Below are 23,775 nucleotides of genomic sequence, written 5' to 3'. Positions count from 1 at the left end.
TTCTCTTTTTATTTGCCCTTTACTGCTGTGAAAACATAATGAATCACTGTTGAGTTCAGTGGGATGTCATTCAGGGAGCAGATGGACCCAGATGTTGCATCTGTGTAAGAGGAGATCATGATGATATCTTTTCTATCAGATCATATGAACTTTGAAGGCCTGGGAATGCAATGGGGTTTCTCAGCTGTCTGCATAAAGGTACAATTAACAAATTTTGCTTAGTTGTGAGTCTTGTAAACCGCAGCTCACTCTCTTCATCCATCTCCGACAGTGAACCTACGCAGGTCACCATGCTCTATTCTCGTCAGGGAACAACAGAAACCATTGAGGAGGTAGAAGGGGAGCATGAAGAGGAAGGAGCTCATTCTGCATCAAAGTTGGAGGAAGAAGAGGTAGAAGATTATAGCCTAGATTCAGAAGGAGCTGCCTACACTCCTGATACCGATGTGCCATTGTACTCCACGGTGGATAGTAATGCAGAAGCTCCACCTTCCTATAGCAAAGCTGTCAGCTTTGAACATCTTCCCTTTGGGTCCCCAGATGACTCAGCTGGTAAGAGTCTCATGATGGTGAGCCCAGATGACAGCCGGACGGACAAACTTGATACCATTCTCCCCCCACTGACACATGAGCTAACAGCTAGCGAGCTGCTTCTGAACAAGTAAGACCTTATGAAAAGGAAAGATTGTTGGTCACAATGTGTAAAGTTTTGTCATTACTTTGTTTTTTTGTCTCAGAACTAGCTTGCAGTTTCTGATACAGACCATGTTCTAAGTTTGGTTTAAGGGAAGAAGCTCATTTCCTGTGCAGTTTTTCTAATTACTGCTTTTTAAATTATTCAAATTCATCTCAGAAGGAATCTCTGCTTTCTCCCTAGATACCATATTTAATTGTTCCAATTAGCACCGAATTTCTGTGCTGCAATTATCATGGGGTCAAGGGCTTTTCTAAGAATTTATTGTGGAGAAGGCTTCTCTTCTCCAGGAAGCTGTGATTTCAAGTGAGTTTCCTCCAGGACTATCTGGGGAAAAATTCTCCTTTAATTATTTTTGATTACTATAAGGCAAACTGGCCTTCGGCAGTTTCTTTGAAAGCCAGAGCTGAGACCTGTGTAGAGAGACCACCTTGCTAAGTACTTTCATAAGTTCCTCTCTTTGCCTGTTAGACACTGTGCTCAGTAGCACAACCAGCACTGAGGTGGGGATGGTGCCGTTGCACTTCTTCATCTACTTTCTGACCTGACTCAGATGGGGAGAGCTTCCCCAAATGCAGGGACAAAATCTTAAACCATAGAAATGTCTCTCCAGACTGCATCTGGAGAGGGAGGATATGTAGATCTGACTTTGTCAGATGCAGTGTCTTGTCTTCTGGTTTTCCATAGTAATTTTTGCTTTTCAGTAAAATCTATTCTCAGACCAGGACACTCTTTATGAAAAGCAGAGAGAATTATGAATGTGTATGAAAGTCACTGCTTTTTATATTTATTTAAGTCTGTAAAGATTGGACATACCTAATGCTCAAGGATATATATTATGTTCTGATCTTATGTCCCGGGACTATTCATAACATAGGTCTCATGAGGTACCTCTGTTTTCTTTGCAAATTCCTATCTGTGTTGTTAAATCAGATAGGAATTCACACCAGTATGGTGTGATTTGCATGAGACATGTTGTAGGGAAGTGGTGTTTGTAGAAGTTCTTAAGCCAGGCCGACACCCTGCGTAAATTTAAAAGCTGAAGAACAGTGTTTTTAGTTATTTTGCCAGAAATTCTTGTTTTCTGAGCTTAGAATCAGGCTATTTGTTTATAATACTAAATCTTTTTTCTATTTTTATCCCTCCATTGAACTAAGCAGCAGAATTTAATATTTTTCAAAAGGAAAAATAGTTGCAATTTGAAAAGCAGCTCTTGCGAAGTTCATTTTCATTTCATTTATGGTACTCTGATCCTCACAGGATGTTTCATGATGATGAGCTGGAGGAGTCAGAGAAATTTTATGTTGGTCAGCCTCGAGTCTTGCTCCTTATTTATGCCCTGTACAATACGCTGGTGGCCCGGTCCGAAATGGTGTGCTATTTTGTGATCATCCTTAACCACATGATCTCTGCCTCCATGATAACCCTGGTACTTCCCATCCTTATATTCCTGTGGGCCATGCTGTCTGTTCCTCGACCAAGCAAACGTTTCTGGATGACAGCCATTGTCTATACTGAGGTATGCTGCTGTTTTTTGCAACCCCATGTCTAACACAGAAAAGGTAATTTTAAGTCTTGCATGGTCTATTTCCTGATTTTGATCTCTAGAGTCAAGGACCTCTGGCCCTTCATATTAATATAAATATTTACTATCATCCCCAGCAATTTCTGTGGTATGGAAAGATCTTGTTTGTTATTTTTTTCATTGCAATGAGCAATATCCTTCCTGGCACAAAATGCAGTTATCACAAGAACAGACCATTTGCAAGCAGCTACTCTGTAATTATTAATCAAGAGACAGTAATCGCTGCTTGTGGTATGTCAAGTACCACTGAGCATCATCTGTTGGTGAATGTTGATTGACTTTATTACTGAAGAAATGTGTAGTGTTATTCCTCTCTGGCAATGAATATGCTTGTTTATCTTCTCATAAAACTGACAGAATAGTCATATTTCTCTCCTCTTAATGTCCCGCGGCTATTATATCTGACGTGCTTATAAAACACCCAAAGTGTGTTTTGTTTCTGAACAGGTGGCTATTGTCATCAAGTACTTCTTCCAGTTTGGCTTCTTTCCTTGGAATAAACATGTGGATTATACAAAAGATAAACCTTACCATCCACCCAATATTATTGGCATTGAGAAGAAAGAGGGTTACGTGCACTACGATCTTGTTCAGCTTCTTGCTTTGTTCTTCCACAGATCCATTTTAAAGGTAATCTGGTTCATAATAGTTTCTTATTTTTAGTTATAACTTTTTAAGTCAGTCATGATATAGGAAAGTCATTCATTTAGATATCAGGAAAAATTTCTTCACTGAAAGGGTTAATAGATATTTAACTGGCTGCCCAGGGAAGTGGTTGAGTCACCATCTCAGGAGATGTTTAAAAGACATGTAGATGTGGCACTGAAGGGACATAGTTTAGTGGTGAATTGGGCAGTGATGGGGTAACGGTTGAACTGATGATCTGAAAGATCTTTTGCAACCTAAGTAATTCTATGATATCCAACACGATGAATTAGTCTTCCCCATTGTGAACGTGAGACTGAGTTTAGCAATGCCTGTAAAAAATACAGATGTGTCAGAAATACAAGGTTGATATGCTCTCTTCTTCTTTTCCCACTAGTGCCATGGACTGTGGGATGAAGATGAGAAAGGAGACAGCTCCAGTAATAAAGAGGATACCGATGATGAGCTCTCTCTGACAGGAGGCAGGAGAGACTCTTCTGCCTCACTGAAATCTGTCAATCTTGCTGCATCAGTGGAGTCCATCCATGTCCACTTCCCTGAGCAACAGACTGCCATCAGGAGGAAGAGCTCTAGCAGCATATCACAGCTTTCACACAGGTCCAGCTTCTCCTCACACAGATCTAAGAGAGGTAAATGTCATGGCATTTCTGGGATTTGAAGAGCAAACATTCATTTCCCATAGAATCATTCTGCTGAAACTTTGTGCTGGTTGCTGCAGAGCTCCCAGGGGCTACTGAATGCTGCTGCTTCTCAGTGATGAAGTAGGATATGAACCAATGTAACTTCATGTTTGAACACACTCCAAGCCTTCTTAAAGTTCAAATGGAGAGCCATACTTTGTGATTCATTATGCTTTTAAAATTACATTATCCAAAAGCTGGGAAAGGAATGCTCAGTGTGGCCCAGATCCAGAAATTCTGGTTCAGCATAATCTCCAGATAGAGGGAATGTAAAGCATATGTATTTTTCATATCTACATTTGATGATACCTGAACTGAGAAAAGTTTTTATTAGGTATATTGAAACACATTACCTGTCCTACCTTGTAAAAAGGGCAGGATTATTCTAGCCTAAATGCATATATTACCAATTGAGATGACTGAATCAGATTAATCAAACACTTACCTTTATCACTAGTCTTCTCTTTTTATACTTATTAATCAAGTTTTGATATGCCAGTGATGAAACCTTTACTGGATGCTCACAAGATTTTATCATATTGGGGAAAAAAGAATTCATCTCAAAGCTTCTTTCAAATGTGAGACTTGTATATGGGATGGAAGTCTCAAGATTTATTACCTTCTAGTTTTGGCATTTAAACTTTTATTTTGAATTGTCTTTTCTTTCCCTCTCCTTTTTTTTTTCTAGGAAGTACCAGTACACGGAACAGCAGTCAGAAAGGAAGCAGCGTGTTAAGCATCAAGCAAAAATCCAGAAAAGAGCTTCTTATGGAAAAGTTTAGAGAACAAATGATCAAAGCCAAGGCCTTTACAATTAAAAAGTGAGCAATATGAGGAGTGATGTGGGTCTGAGGGGAGAGTCCAATGAGTAAAGCAGTAAACCAGCATTTTAAAGAGAGCAGGTTACTACTGCTGTTAAGTGTTCATTATATGCAGATGTCCCAGCAGCTGAACATCAGGAAAATCGGCAGCTGTTCAAATAGCATCTGCCTGATAAAAAAAAGTTAAATGTCCCATGTGAACTTGGTTGGCTATGTACAATTCTACTGAACAAATTCTAATACAGTGGTTTAGAAGCATTCAGAAAAAGGGACTGGTGTCTGTGAAGTCCTGTGAAGGCTGTCAGAGTAGATTTTAGATATCTTTAAAAATATTAATCATAGCACACTCAGCCTTTATTTTCTTCAGTGCAAGTTACATGTTATTAAATCACATTGTGGTCTATATTGTTTTAGGACTCTCCAGGTGTATGTGCCCATCAGACAGTTTTTCTACAATCTTATTCATCCAGACTACAGTGCAGTGACTGATGTGTATGTGCTGATGTTCCTCGCAGACACAGTGGACTTCATCATCATTGTGTTTGGATTTTGGGCTTTTGGGGTATGTCACAGAGGCATCTATGTGTAAATCCTCAGCAGGATTTACATGGTGTAGATGCTAAATATCATGTGAGTGTCCTTCTTCCTTCACCACCTTTGTATTGTCCTTTTCAGAAACACTCTGCTGCCGCAGATATCACCTCTTCATTATCAGAGGACCAGGTCCCGGAGGCATTTTTGGTGATGGTGCTCATTCAGTTTGGTACCATGGTGGTAGATCGAGCACTGTACCTCAAAAAGACTGTCATGGGAAAGGTCATCTTCCAGGTCATCCTTGTTTTCGGAATACATTTCTGGATGTTCTTTATCTTACCTGGAGTGACAGAAAGGTATAACCTTTATAAACAAACAGTATAGGTTGACTACTGATGCTCTACCGAGTTGCTTGCATTTAAATTTGATATGTTTACAGCTAGGTTTTGGAATCATGAAAAAGTTTCTACTTGGTCTCATTTATAAGTAGAATGTTGGAGTGCCTTTCCAAAACAATAACTTTGGCCAGTATAACTTTGAGGAAGAATTAATTATATATGTACAGAAATATTCTCAACTTAGGCCAAAATGCAAGCAGGTGTAAGAGAAGTTGCCTGTAATTGAGTGATGAGAGCTTTCAGCTGAGACAGTGTTGGCCTCTGATCCAATTCCCTGCTCCCTAGACTACTGCATGTGACTTTAGAAAAGCGAGTAGAAAGTGTCTCCCTTAGAGTAACTTATAATTTAGCACTTTCCTGGAATATGTGAACTGTGGATTTAAATTTCCTTAGACTGAGGAATGTCTAAAACTCTTGTTCCTTCTGAAGAGCAAATTTCTCCTCCCCTGCTCCTGACACTTGGTTCTGGAGGTGGTGTGGAGGTGGTCACCTGCTGCGTGAAATTTTGTGTCACCCCCAAATCTAACATTTCTTATTGCATGGCTCAAGGCACTTATCACCTCAGTCTGCAGTGCAGAGCTCTTAAGGTTCCCTCTCTAGTGCTTGGCTAACTCCTCTCTTGATACTTTAAATTGCCTTAAAGTATTTACCTCACTCCATTGACTGTACAAAGAAATTGAGTGCATCACCTGGGCACATTACACAAGTTATTTTACTGGGGAAAAAAAAAAGGTGCACAGTGTAAAGAAAAACTGAAAGGTCTCACTTGATCTCAAAAAAAAAATGTTTTGTTTTTCCTCAGTGCAGTAGTAATTGCGCCCAAATTTGAAAAAAAAGAATGCATTTTTCAAATGCATCTCTTTTCTACTGCACATTGAGAAATGTTATGAAGTAAAATAATTTTGACTTTTTCTGTGCTTTTGTGAAATCTATATCAAGTTGTTAATCTCAAATCTGCATCTGAAACCTCTCGTATTCCTTCTAAGTCAGACTAAGTTTTAGAAACCACTGCAAATTTCTTAGCAAAAATAGTTTTGCTGGATTTAATGGAAAATACTGGATTATGGCTGGCTGACAAATCCTGTCCATCAAGAGGCATCTCCTGCAGTTCCACCATGCTATTGAACAGCAGCCAAAAGTGGCACATATTCACCAAGATAGTCAAGGGGATGGAGGAATTGACATGTGAGGAGACATTGAGAGAACAGGGTTAGTTCAGTCTGGAGAAGAGAAAGTGAAGAGCTTCAGCTACCTATTAAGAGGGCACTGAGAAGAAGCTAAGTTTTCTTCAGAAAGGTCAAGAGGGCACAAGTTGGAAAAGGGAAATTTCAGTTAAATATAATGAAAAACTCTTGACTGTAGTTAGACAATGGAGCAGGTTCCTCAGACTAGGTATGGGATCTCCATCTTCAGAGATATTCAAAACTCAACTGAACTCAAAAAATGGTTCCTGAACTATTTGCCAGAATAAGACAATCAGGGGAGGGTGAAAAACATTTTCAGAGGTCAGTCTGTCTTAAATTTCTGTATGAGGTGCTCTCATGAACAGAAATAGCCATTAAAACTGTCTGTGTTCAGCCACTACCCAAGGGCTCACAGAGTGATGTGCCGTCATGGGGGCCAAGGGAAGACTAATCTGCGTTGGGTGTAAAGGGACCTCTAGCATCCAGAGGGAGAAGACACTGCCCCAGGCTCTCACTCTTTGGGAACCCTATTCTCAGTCTCTCCCCTGTGACTCTGAGGTGGCAATGGATGCTGTTTATAGACTTTCTCATTCAGCATCTTTCAAACACTGTTTTAATCCTACCATGGGGTCAGAAACCATGGGCTTTTTACAGGATCTCAGGAAAGGGAAACTGCCAGAAGTACAAAGCATTTCAAGCTAATTTGGTCATACACAGATACAAAGCTTATCATTTTCTTTTATCCATCTTTTCCTTTACAGGAAATTTAGCCAGAACACAGTTGCCCAGCTCTGGTATTTTGTGAAATGTGTTTATTTTGGCTTATCAGCATATCAGATACGCTGCGGATATCCAACTCGTGTTCTTGGTAACTTCCTCACAAAAAGCTATAACTATGTCAACCTGTTCTTATTTCAAGGGTAAGTGTAGACTTACTGCCCTTCTTTCTTTTGTGTAATAAGGACTTGTTATAATGAGTTGGTGGGGTTCTTCACAGACTGCTGGAAATAAGACAATAAATTTTGCACAGCATACTCTGTATATGCCATATGTCCCCTGTAGTCCACAAAAAAAAAAAAAAAATCTGTTCCAGGAATGCAAACTTCAGAAAAATTGATCACCCACTCTGAACCCAGAAGCCTGATACACCAGAAACCCATTCAGGCCCCTATGGAAGAGACATTTTTAACACTTCTAAGAAATCACCTCTGTGAACAGAGATAGGGGCTACACATTATACTAGAAAACAGGTAATGTTATTAGTTCTGCAGTCCTAAAAACTGGTAAGGTGTCAAATCCCAAAGATATGTTTGGAGCAGGTCTACAGGCTCTACCTCAACAGGTGAACGAAATCGAGTGAAAGACAATACACCTGAGAAATAAGAACTATGCATCAAAAAATGTTTCCTTTGAGAAGTGCTGCACATTTGAAACTCTTCAGAAGTTGGGAGTGTAAGTGCAAGTAACAGGCATTGCTTGGAGTGAGAGGTGGTCTTACAGAGCCTTACTTCACGCTCCACTTGGACTGTTACAATGATCTTGTGATTAAGCTAGTTCAAAGCATATATGTATTCCACAGAAAAACTGGAATAATTTCAGCATTTTCACAATATTTGCAGTATGGGCTTAGTGCATTCCAGTAGGAAAAGTTACAGAAGAAGGCTTTCCTCACATGAAATGCTCTTTGTGACCTGGCTGATCAGAAAAGTGTTATATGTATATTGATTTCCTGTTAGCCTACATTCTTCTGCTGCTTAAGATTTAAAAAGCCCAGTTCCATACCCAACTGAGGACTGCCCACCTACTGCAAAGGTGCCATGCACCACTTGGTGTAAGGAGGTATAAAACAAATTCCCACCGTCCTGCGGAAAACATGGTCTTCACTCCCAGGTCAGAGGAATTTAGGGATACACGAAAGCCTTTTACTATTCCATCAACGGCTCGATCGCAATTACTGGGCATAATGATGCAAAAGCATATTTATGGCCTGACAAGGAGATCTAGAAGAACATGAGCAACAGCAGATCTGTACTAGCCATGCAATTTCAGGATATGATTGCATTTGTATTTACAATATCTCCCAGTAAGCTCTTTTAATATTGTCTTAATTCTCCCTCTCATCATATATACACATGCTGTGCTTGTTCATTGTGATCCCTCTGTTTCTGATGAGTTATTTGCTGTGATCTCCCTCCAGGTTCCGCCTAGTTCCATTTTTGACTGAGCTGAGAGCAGTAATGGACTGGGTTTGGACCGATACCACTCTCAGTCTTTCCAGCTGGATCTGTGTTGAAGATATCTATGCCCATATCTTCATCCTGAAGTGTTGGCGAGAGTCAGAAAAAGTAAGGAAGCCCCATATAAGTGATCCAAGCCTCCTTTCCCCCTTGCAGAAATTTAGAGAAATAATCATGACTCCCTAAATGATTGGGAAATCCACCATAAAACCAGTTTGTTAGAAGATATACCTGGTGCTTATGTTCAGAAATATCCAGACTCTTCGGTGGTTTACGGTAGTTGGCAGTCAGTTGGAGTGGAATTTCAAATGGCTTCTCTTTTGTGCCTACCTTATTTTTCCACCATTATCGTGAACTCCACAAGCATGTGCCTTCTGGCTTAATTGCATGCCTGGGTTTCAGGGCTGGTATTCACACAGTCTCACGCACAACTAGATAAGTAACCAGCAGTAGCAGGGAAACTGTAGCTGAAGAGAAAGATCAGTAGAAGGAAAAGTTCGTGCCCATGTCCCTGTAGGTCCCAGGGACATCAGTTTCATGTAACTGTAGAGGGAACTCAGCTGGCTCCTCTGTCTCAGGAGAGTCTCTGCACATCCAGAATTGAACTGTAGGCCAGATAAACCCACCATTTGTCTGACTGAAATTTCAGTCTCTTTAAATCATTTAAACTTCAGTTCAAATTAAACTTGTAAATTCTGGATTCCTTATAACCGCTATAAAGATTGCAACCATATGCTTGCTTATTTTGCCAGTTTGAAATAGAAATTATGCATTATTTTAAGAGTGACCAAACCAGTCAGAAATTCTACGTCTGCATTGAAATGGATTTATTTTTAAATGTTACTGACGTATTTCTACTTTTATTATAATCCTGTCTCTTAATGGCAATTACTTTCCAAGTATGTGACTTAGATTAACTCAGAGCTAAAGAGCACACAAATCTTGGATATAGGCTTTTTCTCTGTGACTCCCACTACTGCCATGAATGGAAGAAGTTCCGAAGAACTTCAGTGGTCAGAGAAATAATAATCCAGTTCTACTTTGACTGTCCGTCTCACAGTGTTTTTTTATACCACAACAGGATCATGTGCATTATATGTAGCAGAGAGCTGACATGGAAAAATTTCCATGTCTAAGCTAGAATGTGTGTGCTAATGCCATGTAGCAAAATATCTAACCATGACTTTACGTATTGTTCAAGGTACTTTAGTTCTCTCTGTCTCTCACACATTGAGTGGTATGCCTAAATACTGTTAGAGTCTCTCTGAGGTGTTCTGTAATGTCATTAAAAGTTCCTGAACTAATCTCTTACAGACAAATAATATACCCCTGCTGATCTTGATATGATATTTTAATGAAAAGAGTATTCTGTAGCATAGGACAAATTACTTGATACACTGCTTCGAAAAGTAACTAATTTGTTTTAAATATAGCATTGTATTACAAATTTAATGTTCTCATAGGGCTTTATGGATTCATGTTGTAAAGCAAGAACAATTTCCTGAAAGCCGTATTCCTGTCGTGTATTCGTGGTACAGTGCAATATAATGCAAAATGCATCTCTATTTTACACATGCAGTATACAGTGCAGGAAAGACAGACTCCTAAACACTACAGAGTTAAATCCTTGTAAGAGAATACACCAAAATAAATTACAGTGATGGTAAGGCATTTTACAGGATGGTGAAGCTACTGAGGTATTCAGTTATGAGGCAAATAACAGAGGGAGGGCATTATGGGCAAGGGAAAACAGACATACCATGTGATCTGCTTTGAAAGGAGAAGAAAAGGAAAGTCACTTTTGGTCTCAAAAACTAAGAAAGGGAAGGATGTTACATCAGCAGTATCAATATTCTAGGGACAACAACAAAACTGTAAACATTATTTAAATGGAGTTGGTGTCAGATTCACTAGAAACAGATTGGATAAAGCCTGTGAACAACTCTTGGAAATACTGTAAGTGAAGTATGAAATGAATGTGGAGGTAGTGCAATATCAGACATCCCTACTGATTGTGTATGTCAGTTGCTGGCAAACAATTTTTCTGCTCCCCCAACTTTGATATATGGTTTGCAGCATTTCAAGATCTATGAGAGGAACTGCCTTAAGGAGCTTTGAGACAAAACTTTTTGGAAGGCTATATACAAGACAGTGGGTCAATCACAACAGCAGTTTTTGGAACAAAACATTGTATCACTGTTGCTGCTATTATTTTATATTTTGTTCATGTGAGTTCATGTTTGCACTCATTCAGACAAAAAAATTCTAATTATCCTAGCAATTTCTTCCTTCTTTATTGTTGTGAAGAATCAAAATCCCAGTATTTTTCACATTGAACACACACCTGATATGGGTTAATTTGTCACTTTTCTCTGTTGTCACCAGAAATTAAGTGTCTGTGCAGGCTTGGCTAAAAAAAAAATCTCAGAATAACTGGCCTGGCAATGGGTAGCAATTTACCACAAAAGACGGGAAGCCTTAATATCGTTATATATTTACTCATCAAATCATATGAAGTGTACCTCTGATAGAAGAGACATTACCATATTGCTGTTTGCTTTTGCAGAGATATCCCCAACCAAGAGGCCAGAAGAAAAAGAAAGTTGTGAAGTATGGAATGGGTGGCATGATTATCGTCTTGCTGATTTGTATTGTCTGGTTCCCACTGCTCTTCATGTCTTTAATCAAATCTGTTGCAGGCATCACCAACAAGCCTCTAGATGTATCAATCACAATAACTCTAGGAGGTTATCAGGTAAAAAAAGAAGACACACTAAAAGTTAACTCTGGTTTTTGCACTGTATTTCCTGTACTATTTTTCTTCCCTTCATTGAATTGAACTCCCCTGCCATATGCAAGGTATCAGGCAAACTTCCACCAATTATCCCTTTTGGGTTTAAAATCATGTTAGTTTATCACTGATGTAAAATACTATCTTCACTTTAGAGTTAAAACCATAATCTACTAGCAGTGGAATCCAAATAAATTATCCTGCATCAGATACACTCAGATAACTGCCTACAGGTCCACATGGTAAATACAAGATAATTGGAGGTAGCTTGCATCTCAGTGGAATGGAATTATAATCTTCTTCTGTTGGATTGAGTGCCATAATTGTCTTGGGCTGTAATGCACAAGATGCTATACTGTGTATGTAGCAGACGATGTGAAGTAAATGTGACAAGTGTGTGTTCTTTTGTTTCCCAGCCTATTTTCACAATGAGTGCTCAACAGAGTCAGCTCAAGGATTTCAATCAGACTGGTTTCAATATGCTTCTGGCAGGCTATAGGGGTAACACTGTAAGTGAAATGTAAAATACCTCATTACTTAAAAATGTGTACATGTTTCCATGGAGGCCTTTTGTGAGTTTTGTTTGTGTAGTTATAATTGGTAATCAGTGCTGTCATCAATTGGAAGATATTTTCTCAAAGAGTAGAATGAGTAAAGGTTCACACAAATCATTTGTCAGGATAGAGCTGGGTTATGGTCAGGCAAACTACCATTAATCTAGACATCTTTCCACAAAATCCTGGAAGACAGAAAACTTAGTTGTCCTGTTCTCTGAATAAAAACCTCCCTTCTAAATGACACAAACCTTTAGGAGACATGATGCTGTTTGTGTGCTGCCAAAACAAATGTGCTGTGGGGACATAAGAGTGTTGGCCCTTTTAAGCCCCATGGTCCTTCCTATAGCACACACATCTTTCACCTCCTGGCGAGGAGAGGTGGTGCTGTCAAAAGAAAGCATGCATGGCCTAGAAATATTTTGACATTAAAATGTCAAAACAACCATTTAAGCAAACTCTCAGTATTTCATGAAGCAATATGCATAAAGTTTTCACAAGTTTCTACAAGAAAAAGATTAGTAATTAGTAGAAACTGTTGCAGTACTAACACAACTGTCATTTGATCAGATATAGCTTTAAAAGAAGTGCTTGCTACTACCCCATTCAAGAATTAATAGGTTTTGATCTTAGATCCTACCAAATAGCCCATGTATGACTGCATTAATATTGTAACCTTGATCCATTTCAAAGTTACGAGTTTCAAGTTGGTTTATCCTTTGCAGTCATCTTTCTATGCAGAAAGATACTCAACAGAAGACAGAGTAAAATTTTAACTCAAGTTTAAACTCTACAGACTTTACTTCCTGAACTTTAAGGCTCACTTTGACCTTCATGGCCATCAAACAGCAAGGCCGTTTTTGTTTTGCCTTCTTAGCTTGGGTATACTTTGTTAATCCCCTTTCCCATCTAGAGCCCCAATTGGTACCTGAGGAAAGCAATCAGTGCACACCCCTGAACTTACAGTTAATCAAACATTTACAGTTCTGTCTGACTGGGAGACGTGTTTCTGTGTCTTGTGGATATCACTGCACTGAAATTTTATTTTCCTCTTCTGCACCTACAGGCTGCCTTGCAGTTTCTAGAGGGCTATGGAAAAGAAGATATAACTTTAGCAGATCTAGAAGGAAATTCAAATTCTTTATGGACCATCAGCCCTCCCAGTAGACAGAAAATGATAGAAGGACTGAAGGATTTTTCATCTGAGTTCACTGTAGTTCTTTCGTGGACCATTCAGAGGTAATTAAAAAGGCTGTTTGCCACGCATTTCCTCAGTAGAACAGTTCCATGCTGCATTTTTGGTCTAGTTTTTAGTTATTGTACTGCGGAGCAAAAAACTATAAGTGGGAGGGAGACAGAGAGAAGTCACTTTTGTTACTCAGGGAAATATTTGTTGCCTGCAGTTCTCAAAAACAGAGAAGTGGAGCCACTTCCAAGTAGATTCTTTAAAATGGCATGATAGAGTTTTCAATGGGACTTGAGGGGAAGGAAAAGTAAGAAAATTTTAGCCAGTTTTACATGGAGTTGTTCAAATAAACTGCCCTAACAACAGTTGTTATCATTTATGGAAATTGAATACTTAGACCTAGTTAAGGCATAAAGCCTGTGAGGAAATAGAAACAGAACTGCTTGGTCCTCTTTTTAAGAGAGTCTGGAATTGACAAACTATTTTTATATGCAAATAACATAACAATGGCACAGATCCCTTTTGCTGAGACCTTTGCCTATTTACTTGTGATTCCTTTGGCCTCAGTGAACTATACTTTACAATGAAGTTTTTGAAAGAAACAGCCTAAAAAATAAAGTTGTTGCACACAGGCTAGACCACACCCAGTCACCAAGGTCATTTGTTCACTACTGTCTGCCATCTGGGGTTCCTGTAGACTGCTGGATTAAACTGAAGTCATCACTTTGTGGAAATTAAGTTCCTTTGCAGCCCTGGTATCTACATGTTTTGTTGGAAGTAGAAGCTGGATTGTTATAACAAAAGACTATGCACAAGAAGCAGGTCAGCTGAATCACTGTGGGAACTCTGAACTTGCTGGGTCAGTCTTTCCACAGTCAAAAATAGTAATGAATCTGCGCCCTTAATTTAACTTTATTTGACCCCTCTTATTTTCCGGGAAGCATTGAGTATTAGCTAGTGAATTACTCCACTCCGTCATTTCTGAGCCCTATATTAATTTTTAATACTGCTACTCAGTTTGCCCATATGCTTTCATAACTACAAGCATTCATACACTAGTTGAAAGAGACCTTTTTCACCCTCAGATTATATCTTGTGGATTACATTGTGACCGTGAATAACTGGAAGTGTTAAAGACTTACCACAGTGACCCTCTACTTAAATGCTGTCTTTCACTAGGCAAGGAGACCACAAGCAGCAGTAAGATAAGCCCGTTGTGTCACACATTGTTTGCCTTTGCACAGCATCTGCTGGGAATGTTTCTGTGCAGTCCTCCCAGCCCTCAGCCTTACCCAGCTGCTGCACTTGGACCACAGAGCATGGCATAAGGCATTGTGCGAAAGCTGATCCTGCACCAGTCGTGTTCTGCAGCTGGTGTGAAGCCTGAGGGGGAGGCATGGAGGTCCTATCAGTCTGTTAGACAAGTTTCTGCAGGGCTGAGGTGGTGTTTTGGGAAGCTGTAGCTGACTGCAAATCCTTAGCTATCCTGACACTGAACGGTCCCATTGCCTAAAGTGAGAGCAAAATTATACTAATGTGTCATTATTGTCCTGTATACAAAGGCATAGTCAGTTAGAAAAACAAACCTTTAAGGCTGCTACATATCCTCTGTGAAAAAACCCACACCATCTCAGGTACAGGTCGCATGATGCTTGCTTTATCCAAGACTAGGTTAGCCAGGGTCAGTGCCGACTAGTTAAACAACTAGCTCTTGCATTCAACAAAAAAGTGCTTAGGTTATGCTCACATTGTTGGCTGACAGTGTGTCTTCCCTTTTACTTACAACAGAAATCTCACCCTTGGTGCCAAAGCTGAAATAGCATCAGATAAACTTACCTTTAAACTACAAAACAAAACCAGAACAGATATTGCTACAATGATGTCTGGAGAGCAACTGAAAAAGGTGTAAGTTATTTTCTTTGCCTATTTATATGCAAACTTTCCCTTTTGAAGCCTGATTTCTCAAGAAGGTCAAGCTTGTGCATTTGTCTGCCCCCTCTAATAACAGAGACCAACAGCACTGAAGTCAAATAATAGCAGTGTTAAAGGTAAAAGCTCGCTTTCTATTATAAATGTAGGCTGAGAAGACCACAAACACTGGATCATCACCAACAAGCATGGTGAAGCTATTAGCAACTTTTCTTTGATTTACTGGATAAACACAAGTTCACTACAGTATATTTATAGTTCAACTTGCCTTTGCGTTACTTCCGTTCAACTTGATCTGAGGATGTTGTATTGAGGATTTTTTTTGTTCTAAATAACCATCCAGACTACATTTCACATTGTTATTTTTGAATAGTGTGAGATTGGCAAGGAAGTGTTAAATCACTGCGGTCAAAGGGTAACATCTGCAATCATTTCTGACATTAGATCTTTTCCTGTAATGGAAATTCACAAGGCATGGTCCTAATATGAATATTAAACATTATTCTATGGATATAGCCTTATAGCATTAACAGCAGTGGTGCCTCCTTCCAGACTGGAAAAGAGTCTGGCTCTTCCTCTTCCGCCTGCTCACTGGGGATTACTTTACAGCAGTAGTCTCTAAGTACTGCTAAGCCAGCACATCATCCCTGAAGGCCATCTAATTTGATTTGTGGCTACCAGAGTTGAAAAGTTTAAAATGAGGCCAACTGGTATTATTAAAAATCTGAGAGGTTCTTATCTGTTAGTAGGTAGGAGTTACATTTGCCTTTTCTATGTACAGCTCTTTTTCTGCACCTCCCCACACACTTGTACATCCAAACAGATTGCTGTTGCACATCTGATCATTGCATTTAAAAATATTTTATGCCTCTTTTACTTTCCTGCTGTATGAGGATGCAGGAATATTTCCCAAGGTGATGTACAGCCATGGAGGATAGATTTTTCTCATTTGTGGGAGGAGGCAATTTGTTTATAATTTTCCCTTTGTAGGAGGCAAACAGTGACATAGAAGATATACCTGCATTTGCCTGTCCTGCAAATATATTGCCTTAATGTTGTTGATTTAAGCTTTTTTTACCTGATCATAAAGGAAAAACAGTTGTTGCAGCTATTCAACATGGAGCTTTCTGTTACCACCCCTATGGGGACAACTTAGCTGCTGAGCTCTTACCTTTTTTTTGGACCTGCTGGAGGCAAGTGTCACAGGACTTCCCTGAGAGCTCTGCTTCCCTAGAATTTTTCAGCCATTTGAGGAAAAAGTTAGGACAGAATCTCTGCTTTTAATGAAATGTCTCTCCCTCTAGATGCTGGTAATTTATTCTGATTTAAGATGATTTGGAGTCCAGTGGAAGAACTTTTACAAACATCTTTCTTTTTAAGTTTGAAATCCTCCTAAAAACTGTGAAAATATTTCCTGATTAAAGATTCTGGCAAAAATTCTCACTCTTTTTAGGTGTTACTATTGAAACATTTTGCAATTCTGAAGTAATAACTGTTCTCATCAAATATTTTTCTAGCTAAGTATTTTTCTAGCTTGTTTACTACTGCCTTTCTTTATGACATTACAGCTGACCATAAAAAGCAGCTTTGTTAAAAAGGGAAACAAAATATAAAGCCTAAATTCCTTGCAAACACGCATGCCTCAGGTGTGTGGAATTCATAGTGTATGAATGGTGACATTATGGATGGAGCTCCCTGCTGAAGTTCTGACAAAACATAGCCCATAAATCCAGCTAACTTTCAGATGTGACATCTGAACACTATAAAGTCATAGCTTGAGCCAAGAATTACTGGGAACTGTGTATAAGCCCTGTTAGATATTTCTAAATTATTTTAGACATATAAAAATATGAAATATTTGCTTTCTCATTTTTTTTCAGAACATTAGAGGAAGTGTATCCATACTATATCAAGGCTCCTAGTGATTCTCTGGCAAAACCCATAAAGCAGCTATTGAAAGGTATGTGTCCAGACCATGAAAAACAAAATATGGTTGAAAGAAGTGCAACACAGCACTCACACTTGTACATTCACTGAGATGTTACAAGGTGCCTCAGTCTGAAATGCACTTACAATGGTTTCTACTTGGTGCCCGCAAGATTGAGGCAAGATAAGGTAATACAGTATAAGACAGAAAATACATTTGGATGTACAGGTATACAATAGCTTTGTATTTAACAGTAAGGACTCTAAGGATGAAGTCCATCTCCTTTCCTTCAATTCTGCTTTAGGAACTGTTTTCCTTTGTTTTCTAAGTGATCAGAAGTTTTACTTCTCTGCATCTCCCTAATACCTTACTAGGAACAGTCAGTAGCATTGCATGTCTGCAAATGTAGCTCCTCAACTTAAATAATGACACTGCATAATTTGGGGGTTTTTAAGATGTTCCTTTCTTATTGATGCAAAGAACCCAGTTTAGATAAATCATTGAATTTCAGAGTCAGAGTGCATACAGGTACTCACAGACAAACAGAATACATGAACACATGGGCACATAACACGTGAAAAACCTGTTGGATTAGAAGAGTAGAAACAAGTCTTTATTGAAGAGCAATTTGCTCAACAAAGGTTAAATTTGGCGTTTGAGCATATTAGTAGTACTAGTACTAGTAGTAGTAGCATGTAGGACATTACTGTCAAGGTTCAGTGATTAGATTAATTGGGAAAAACTATTTTTGAGACTGAACCTCAAGTATCAATCTATGAGTAGCAATAGCAATAAGTTACAAGTGCTTACAAGTCATTAGTCAGGTCCTTAATTTGACATTCTTCAGAAAGGCTTTAATGTATACACTACTAATGTACATTCAGGATGATCAGAGTTTGCCTCCTGTCTGTGTGATCAGTATGCATAAAGCAGGATAGTATGCTTTTCTTGATATAAGGGAATAACATCTTCTATATCGAGACATAAATCATTTACAGTGGTAGTTTCACTTTGACATCTAGAAGCTGATTGCTATCCCTCAGGCTAAATGTCTTCCTTTAGGCCTGAAATGCACACATGATGAGTGTTACTGACATTTTGGACTGAAAATACCAAAATGATTTGACAGTTGTACAGAAGAAAATGTAGGTGATATGAAATATTTTATTTATTTAATGCAGATTCAGATGAGATTTGCAGAAGGAAAAACACAGAAGTCTAGGTTTTATAAATTTCGTACTTTTGTACAGAAATAATGTAAAATGGGGTTTAGGAGAATTATAAAAAACTTTTGCTTTTACATTGCTCAGTCATTTTCTTATGCAGATGTTTGAAGTATCTGTCTCAAAGTAGTTTGATTTCCACAATTCTTTGTGTATATATTTTAACACTTCTTTTTTTCAATAGACTGCAAATGGAAAAATATCACAGTTTCCCTGGTCAAAAACAATGAGTCTGGTGAGGGAGTTCGTGAGTGGTGGGTTTTGAATCAGCTTGGAAAAACATTCAAAACATCTGGAGATAGTCTTGAACTCATCATATTCAGTGATAAAGTCAGTCCTCCAAGCCTTGGATTTTTGGCTGGTTATGGGTAAGAAGGAATCTTTACATAAAATTAAATAAAGTACATGAGACAGAAGTAGAGGTGACTTTATTTGCTGATTTGTGGAGGTTAATTCTTTGTTGGTTTTTGTGTTTGAACGTTACAACATTTTGAAAAGGAGTTCTGTGAGATTTTCAAGTTAATGTCTACTAATATTATCTATAGTAGGGTTAATATTTGTAAGGAATAGTATCACCCTTGGTAACTGCTCTCCAGTGGGAATAAAAACAGAAGCACCCTTCACACCAATTTCCTATTGAAGTAAAAAAATTCAAAAGATGTCAGCTTAGCTGCAGGTCAGGTTCTGCCCAAATTCTACCCAGTTTTGGCAACCTTCCCAATCTTGTAGTCAGGACCCTGGGTGTGAAACAGTTATGAAATACATCTCCACAGAGAGAGGAAGGAAGGAGACTGTGCATTCCTAGGAGATACATCCTTCTGGTAAAATTTTGGAGAAATCCCCATAGGAGGATTATAAGGGGAGACAGGTAAACAGATTACAGATTACATATGTAACTGGTGACAAACTAACCTGTTTGTCACCAGTTACATATGTAATCTGTAATTTTAATAAAAAATATTAAATATGAAACCTGGCAGATTATTTGCCTTTAGCAGCCAGCTGTTGTCAGATTTCCCAAGTTGCAGGAGTCATGACTTCCAAGCTGTAGCAGACAGGACATGAGACCATCAGCAACTGGGGTTAAACTGTTCAAGTCAGCAGCCCCAGCTGTTTATGTTTCCATATTTCTGTGGTGTTTGAAAGACCTTACTTTCCTTCATCCTGCAGCACAGCAAAAGCACGATCCTAATTAGAAGTTAATGTTCACCCAGCTCACAGACTACACTTAGACATGTAGATGAGCTTCCTCACACTTGGCTGACTCTTTTTCAAGGCATGATTTCCTTTCTTTCTTTTCAGCATTATGGGACTATATGCCTCAGTTGTCCTGGTGATAGGAAAGTTTGTCCGTGAATTTTTCAGTGGGATCTCTCACTCCATCATGTTTGAGGAGCTACCCAATGTAGACCGAATCTTGAAGTTGTGTACTGACATTTTCTTAGTGCGAGAGACTGGAGAACTGGAACTAGAAGAAGATCTGTACGCCAAACTTATATTCCTGTATCGCTCACCAGAGACCATGATCAAGTGGACTAGGGAAAAAACTAATTGATCTCTTTGGTGTCACACTGCAAATCAAGTTGATTTAATCTGAATTTTAAAGGAAAAAGAAAAAAAAGCACAATATTCTCTTAAGAGCTAAGCCTTTTATAGTTGGGTAGCAATGATTTTTCACTGAAGGAATCCTGGAAGCTACGGCCTTAGGAATCCATGCTGCCTTTCGAATTAAGGATCAACAGTAAGGAAGGTTGAATGATTTGTTGGTTTTAATGTGCCACTCCTCTACAACCTGGGGACTGCTTTGTAATTTAATCAACAAAAAGTTTGCATCTTTGTCTGGCTAATTTAATTTTCCGGACGACCCTTACAACTTTAAAAGAAATGAAGGGAGTGAATCCACAGATGACTCCAGTGTACCTTCTTAACCCTTTCTGGAGCCATACAGTTTGGATTGTGCAATATGCTGTTGTACATCACTGACTTTCAACCTACAGTAATGGGACACTGACTAGCCTTCAGGACACCCAAGACCCAGGGCCGCAGTGGGATCTGAAGACATTCTAGCCATACCCATTTGTAGAAAAGCAGAGGTTGTGATGTACAAAGGACACTGTGGACAAGCCTCTGTTAGCAAAAAGAAAACAAGTAACAATCTGTTTAAATGCCTTATTTTATTTGTACAGTCACAGGAGACATTTCCACCAAACATCAATGACTTTTCTCAGGAAAAAAAAGCAACTGAAAACTTGACACTTTGTCAAGACTAATGGCTAGAATAATTATGGTGAATTATTGGGGTGTTCTGCTGGGCCATTCTCTTCCAAGTTCCTGCTTTCCATTAGATGAGAAAAGAAAGTGAATTCAATGACCTAATGAGCAACTTCATTTCTTATAACCCTTTAAAGACTGAATAATGTGTGCTTCTCTCTGCTTCTCATGACATGCTTTTTCCCATTTCAATGATGTAAGGCAACTGTTGTTTTGCTGTTAGCTGATATTCTTCTTCCAGTGTTTCAGGTATATGAAAATGTTTACATATTCCAAGTCACATTTTTACATCCGAGACGGGTTTTTTTTTAGGTTGCCCAAATATAGACATATGAGCTTGAAAAATGGCCTTTTTCGTAAATTGCTCTTCTTAGTGACACAAATGGCTCATTAGAGAACATTGTAGCATGAAAATTTACAATTGCAGTGTAGGTTTCATTCCATGTTAAAAATATATTGAGAAAAAAAATCACTGAGTGGGTAGGGTATGTTAAAAAGGTATACTGTGTAGTTTTGATTCAGTAATGACTTAAAATAAAGCACATGTTGCAAAGTCATTTTAGAAGTATTTTTTCCTCTGCCTTTTTACATGAAATGGGAAGAGTTTGACATTCTTCTGACTCTGTGACTCTTGTAGTTAGCTGCTATTTATTATATGAATGATTAGTTAATCACCAGAAAGAAACTAAAATTAACATAATTTGCTGGCACATTGTACTGCAGAACTTCATAAAACAGCACAACTAAATGAAGTTGAAACATACTCTGCTGAGTGCTTCCATGACAAATGCTGTCTCATCCATTCTATACTGTGAAAAGTAACATTTTGAGCACCTTGAAGTGCACAAAATAAAAATCGCTTCATGATATTGTAACAATAAAATAATTTGGTGACTGGAACTCACTGGAAGACAACCAGATTTCCTCCAAAGTGTAATGGAAAGGTAGCTGCTCATACAGCCAGGCAGCATTTCCCCCTGGACAGTTTTGCTCCATTTCTTCTATAGGTCCTGTGAATGAAAATCAAAATATAAAGGGCAGCCCTGACATGGCCTCCAGGGATGTTAAAATGTCATTTATGCTTGGATGGATCCTCACCTGGGTGTTCAGTGATTTTAAGGAAAGCAACACTGGAAGGAGAAGTGTGAAGGGTGTAATGTATTTCTAAAGGTACCAGACAGCAGAACCACGCTGGCCACAGTTGGTCCTGTCTCCCTTCCTGGTTCCTTCTCTTTAACAGGCACTTCCTTTCTGGTGAGAAAAAACATGTCTTTGGAATGAGCTGTAGTTCTTTGGGCTTTGCAGAAATGTGCTGCTCTTTCTTTCATGGATCGATCAACCTTTGAAAATAAAAGGATTCTTCTGTTGGGTTTTTTATTTATTTTTTTTAAAAACAACTCAATCAAATCGCTGACATGGACTGGGTAGCTACCTACAACATGTGAGAAGTGTACTGCTGATGACAATCCTCTGACCAGCTATCCAGATAAAGAACTGGCAGCCCACACTCTGGGTGGTCAGTATTGGGGCCAGTACCATCTAACATGTTTATTAACAACCTGGAGGACCTAACAGAGTGCACCTTCAGCAAGTTTGTTTCACCAAACCTGGACCTGGGGAGGTTTGTGATAACATGTCAGCTGCCCTCCTGGGACATGGGGTGGGCAGTTGCTACAGGGAGGGCAGGACTTCCTTTAAAGGCAGATCTCAGGATGCTGGAGAAATTATCTGCCAGGTACATCACCAACTAAGATAAATGCAGCAAAGTCCTGCCTCTGAGACAAACTAACTCCTTGCAGCAATTCAGACTAGGTAGGTGGATTGGGGACAGCTTTACAATAAAAAGAGCCAGTATCAGGGGTGGTAATTGCATGGAATTGCAGATGTATGAGCAGTGTACTCTTGAGGTAAAGAAAACCAACAGGATAGTGGGCTCTATTTACAAGAACACAGCTGAAAGTCAAGGGAAATTATAAGTCCTCTCTATTCAGCACTTGCAAGACCACATCTGGAGAATTGCATGCAGGTTTGGGGTCTCCAGTTCAACAAAGATACTGACATACTGGACTGAGCCTGGTAGGCAGCTCGAGGGCACAACATGTGAGGAGGGGCTGCAGGATCTGGGTTTGTTCAGCCTTAAGAAGGAGGAGTCCAAGGGGAGAGCTTATTGGTGAGGTATAGAAAAGGCGGAGCCAAGCTCTGCAGAGCTGCATGATAGATTTAAGAGGCAACAGACACAACTGCAACAAGGGAGAAGAAAAACTGTTTTTATCATGAGAGCAGTCAAACACTGGAGCAAGTTCCTAGAGAAGCTGTGGGATCTTCAGCCTTGAAGGTTTTCAAAACTTGACCGAGTAACGTGTTTTAAGTGACCATGCTTTGCATGGGAGGTTTGACCTGAAGCCTCCTGAGGTCCCTTACAACCTGAATCATAGAATCATGGAATAGATTGGGTTGGAAAAGACCTCCAAGATCATCAAGTCCAACCCCTGATCCAACTCCAATTACTATATCATGGCACTAAGGGCCACGTCCAATTTCTTTTTAAAAACCTCCAGGGATGGTGAATCCACCACCTCTCTGGGTAGGCCATTCCAATGCCTGATAACCCTCTCTGTAAAGAATTTCTTCCTAACTTCTAACCTAAACCTCCCCTGGCAGAGCTTGAGCCCATGTCCCCTTGTCCTATTGTTGGTTGCCTGGGAGAAGAGACCAACCCCCACCTGGCTATAACCTCCCTTCAGGTAGTTAAAGAGAGTGATGAGGTCGCCTCTAAGCCTTCTCTTCTCCAGACTAAACAACCCCAGCTCCCTCAGCCTCTCCTCATAGGACTTGTGCTCAAGTCCCTTCACCAGCCTCGTTGCTCTTCTCTGGACCCGCTCCAGCACCTCAATATCCTTCCTGAACTGAGGGGCCCAGAGCTGAACACAATACTCAAGGTGTGGCCTCACCAATGCAGAGTACAGGGGAAGGATCACTTCCCTGGTCCTGCTGGCCATACTGTTCCTGATGCAGGCCAGGATGCCATTGGCCTTCCTGGCCACCTGGGCACACTGCTGGCTCATGTTCAGCCTCCTGTCAATCAGCACCCCCAG

The 23,775-nt window shown here is 39.4% G+C and overlaps 1 protein-coding gene across 2 annotated transcripts in view; it reads left to right on the top strand.

Annotated features, from left to right (window-relative positions):
• PIEZO2 (piezo type mechanosensitive ion channel component 2) overlaps positions 1 to 22,050 on the top strand; it is a 297,287-nt gene extending 275,237 nt beyond the window's left edge. Inside the window, exons 39-54 of one of the 2 annotated variants that reach the window (XM_027650978.1) lie at positions 272 to 661; positions 1,955 to 2,213; positions 2,727 to 2,909; positions 3,322 to 3,574; positions 4,314 to 4,446; positions 4,861 to 5,008; positions 5,122 to 5,336; positions 7,324 to 7,482; positions 8,760 to 8,907; positions 11,366 to 11,554; positions 12,007 to 12,099; positions 13,211 to 13,383; positions 15,119 to 15,235; positions 17,140 to 17,219; positions 18,594 to 18,777; positions 19,712 to 22,050. In XM_027650978.1, the coding sequence (XP_027506779.1) occupies positions 272 to 661; positions 1,955 to 2,213; positions 2,727 to 2,909; positions 3,322 to 3,574; positions 4,314 to 4,446; positions 4,861 to 5,008; positions 5,122 to 5,336; positions 7,324 to 7,482; positions 8,760 to 8,907; positions 11,366 to 11,554; positions 12,007 to 12,099; positions 13,211 to 13,383; positions 15,119 to 15,235; positions 17,140 to 17,219; positions 18,594 to 18,777; positions 19,712 to 19,964 (2,977 nt within the window). In that variant the 3' untranslated portion in view covers positions 19,965 to 22,050. The remainder of the gene's footprint in view (positions 1 to 271; positions 662 to 1,954; positions 2,214 to 2,726; positions 2,910 to 3,321; positions 3,575 to 4,313; positions 4,447 to 4,860; positions 5,009 to 5,121; positions 5,337 to 7,323; positions 7,483 to 8,759; positions 8,908 to 11,365; positions 11,555 to 12,006; positions 12,100 to 13,210; positions 13,384 to 15,118; positions 15,236 to 17,139; positions 17,220 to 18,593; positions 18,778 to 19,711) is intronic. The other variant, XM_027650979.1, reaches the window with a different exon arrangement.
• The last annotated feature ends 1,725 nt before the right edge of the window (positions 22,051 to 23,775 follow it).

This window comes from Corapipo altera, unplaced genomic scaffold (assembly GCF_003945725.1).
Source record: "Corapipo altera isolate COAL_440 unplaced genomic scaffold, ASM394572v1 24, whole genome shotgun sequence".
In the NCBI taxonomy this organism is placed as follows: domain Eukaryota; kingdom Metazoa; phylum Chordata; class Aves; order Passeriformes; family Pipridae; genus Corapipo; species Corapipo altera.
Note: the sequence above shows the minus strand (reverse complement) of the source record. Positions and strands in the feature narration are given on the sequence as shown.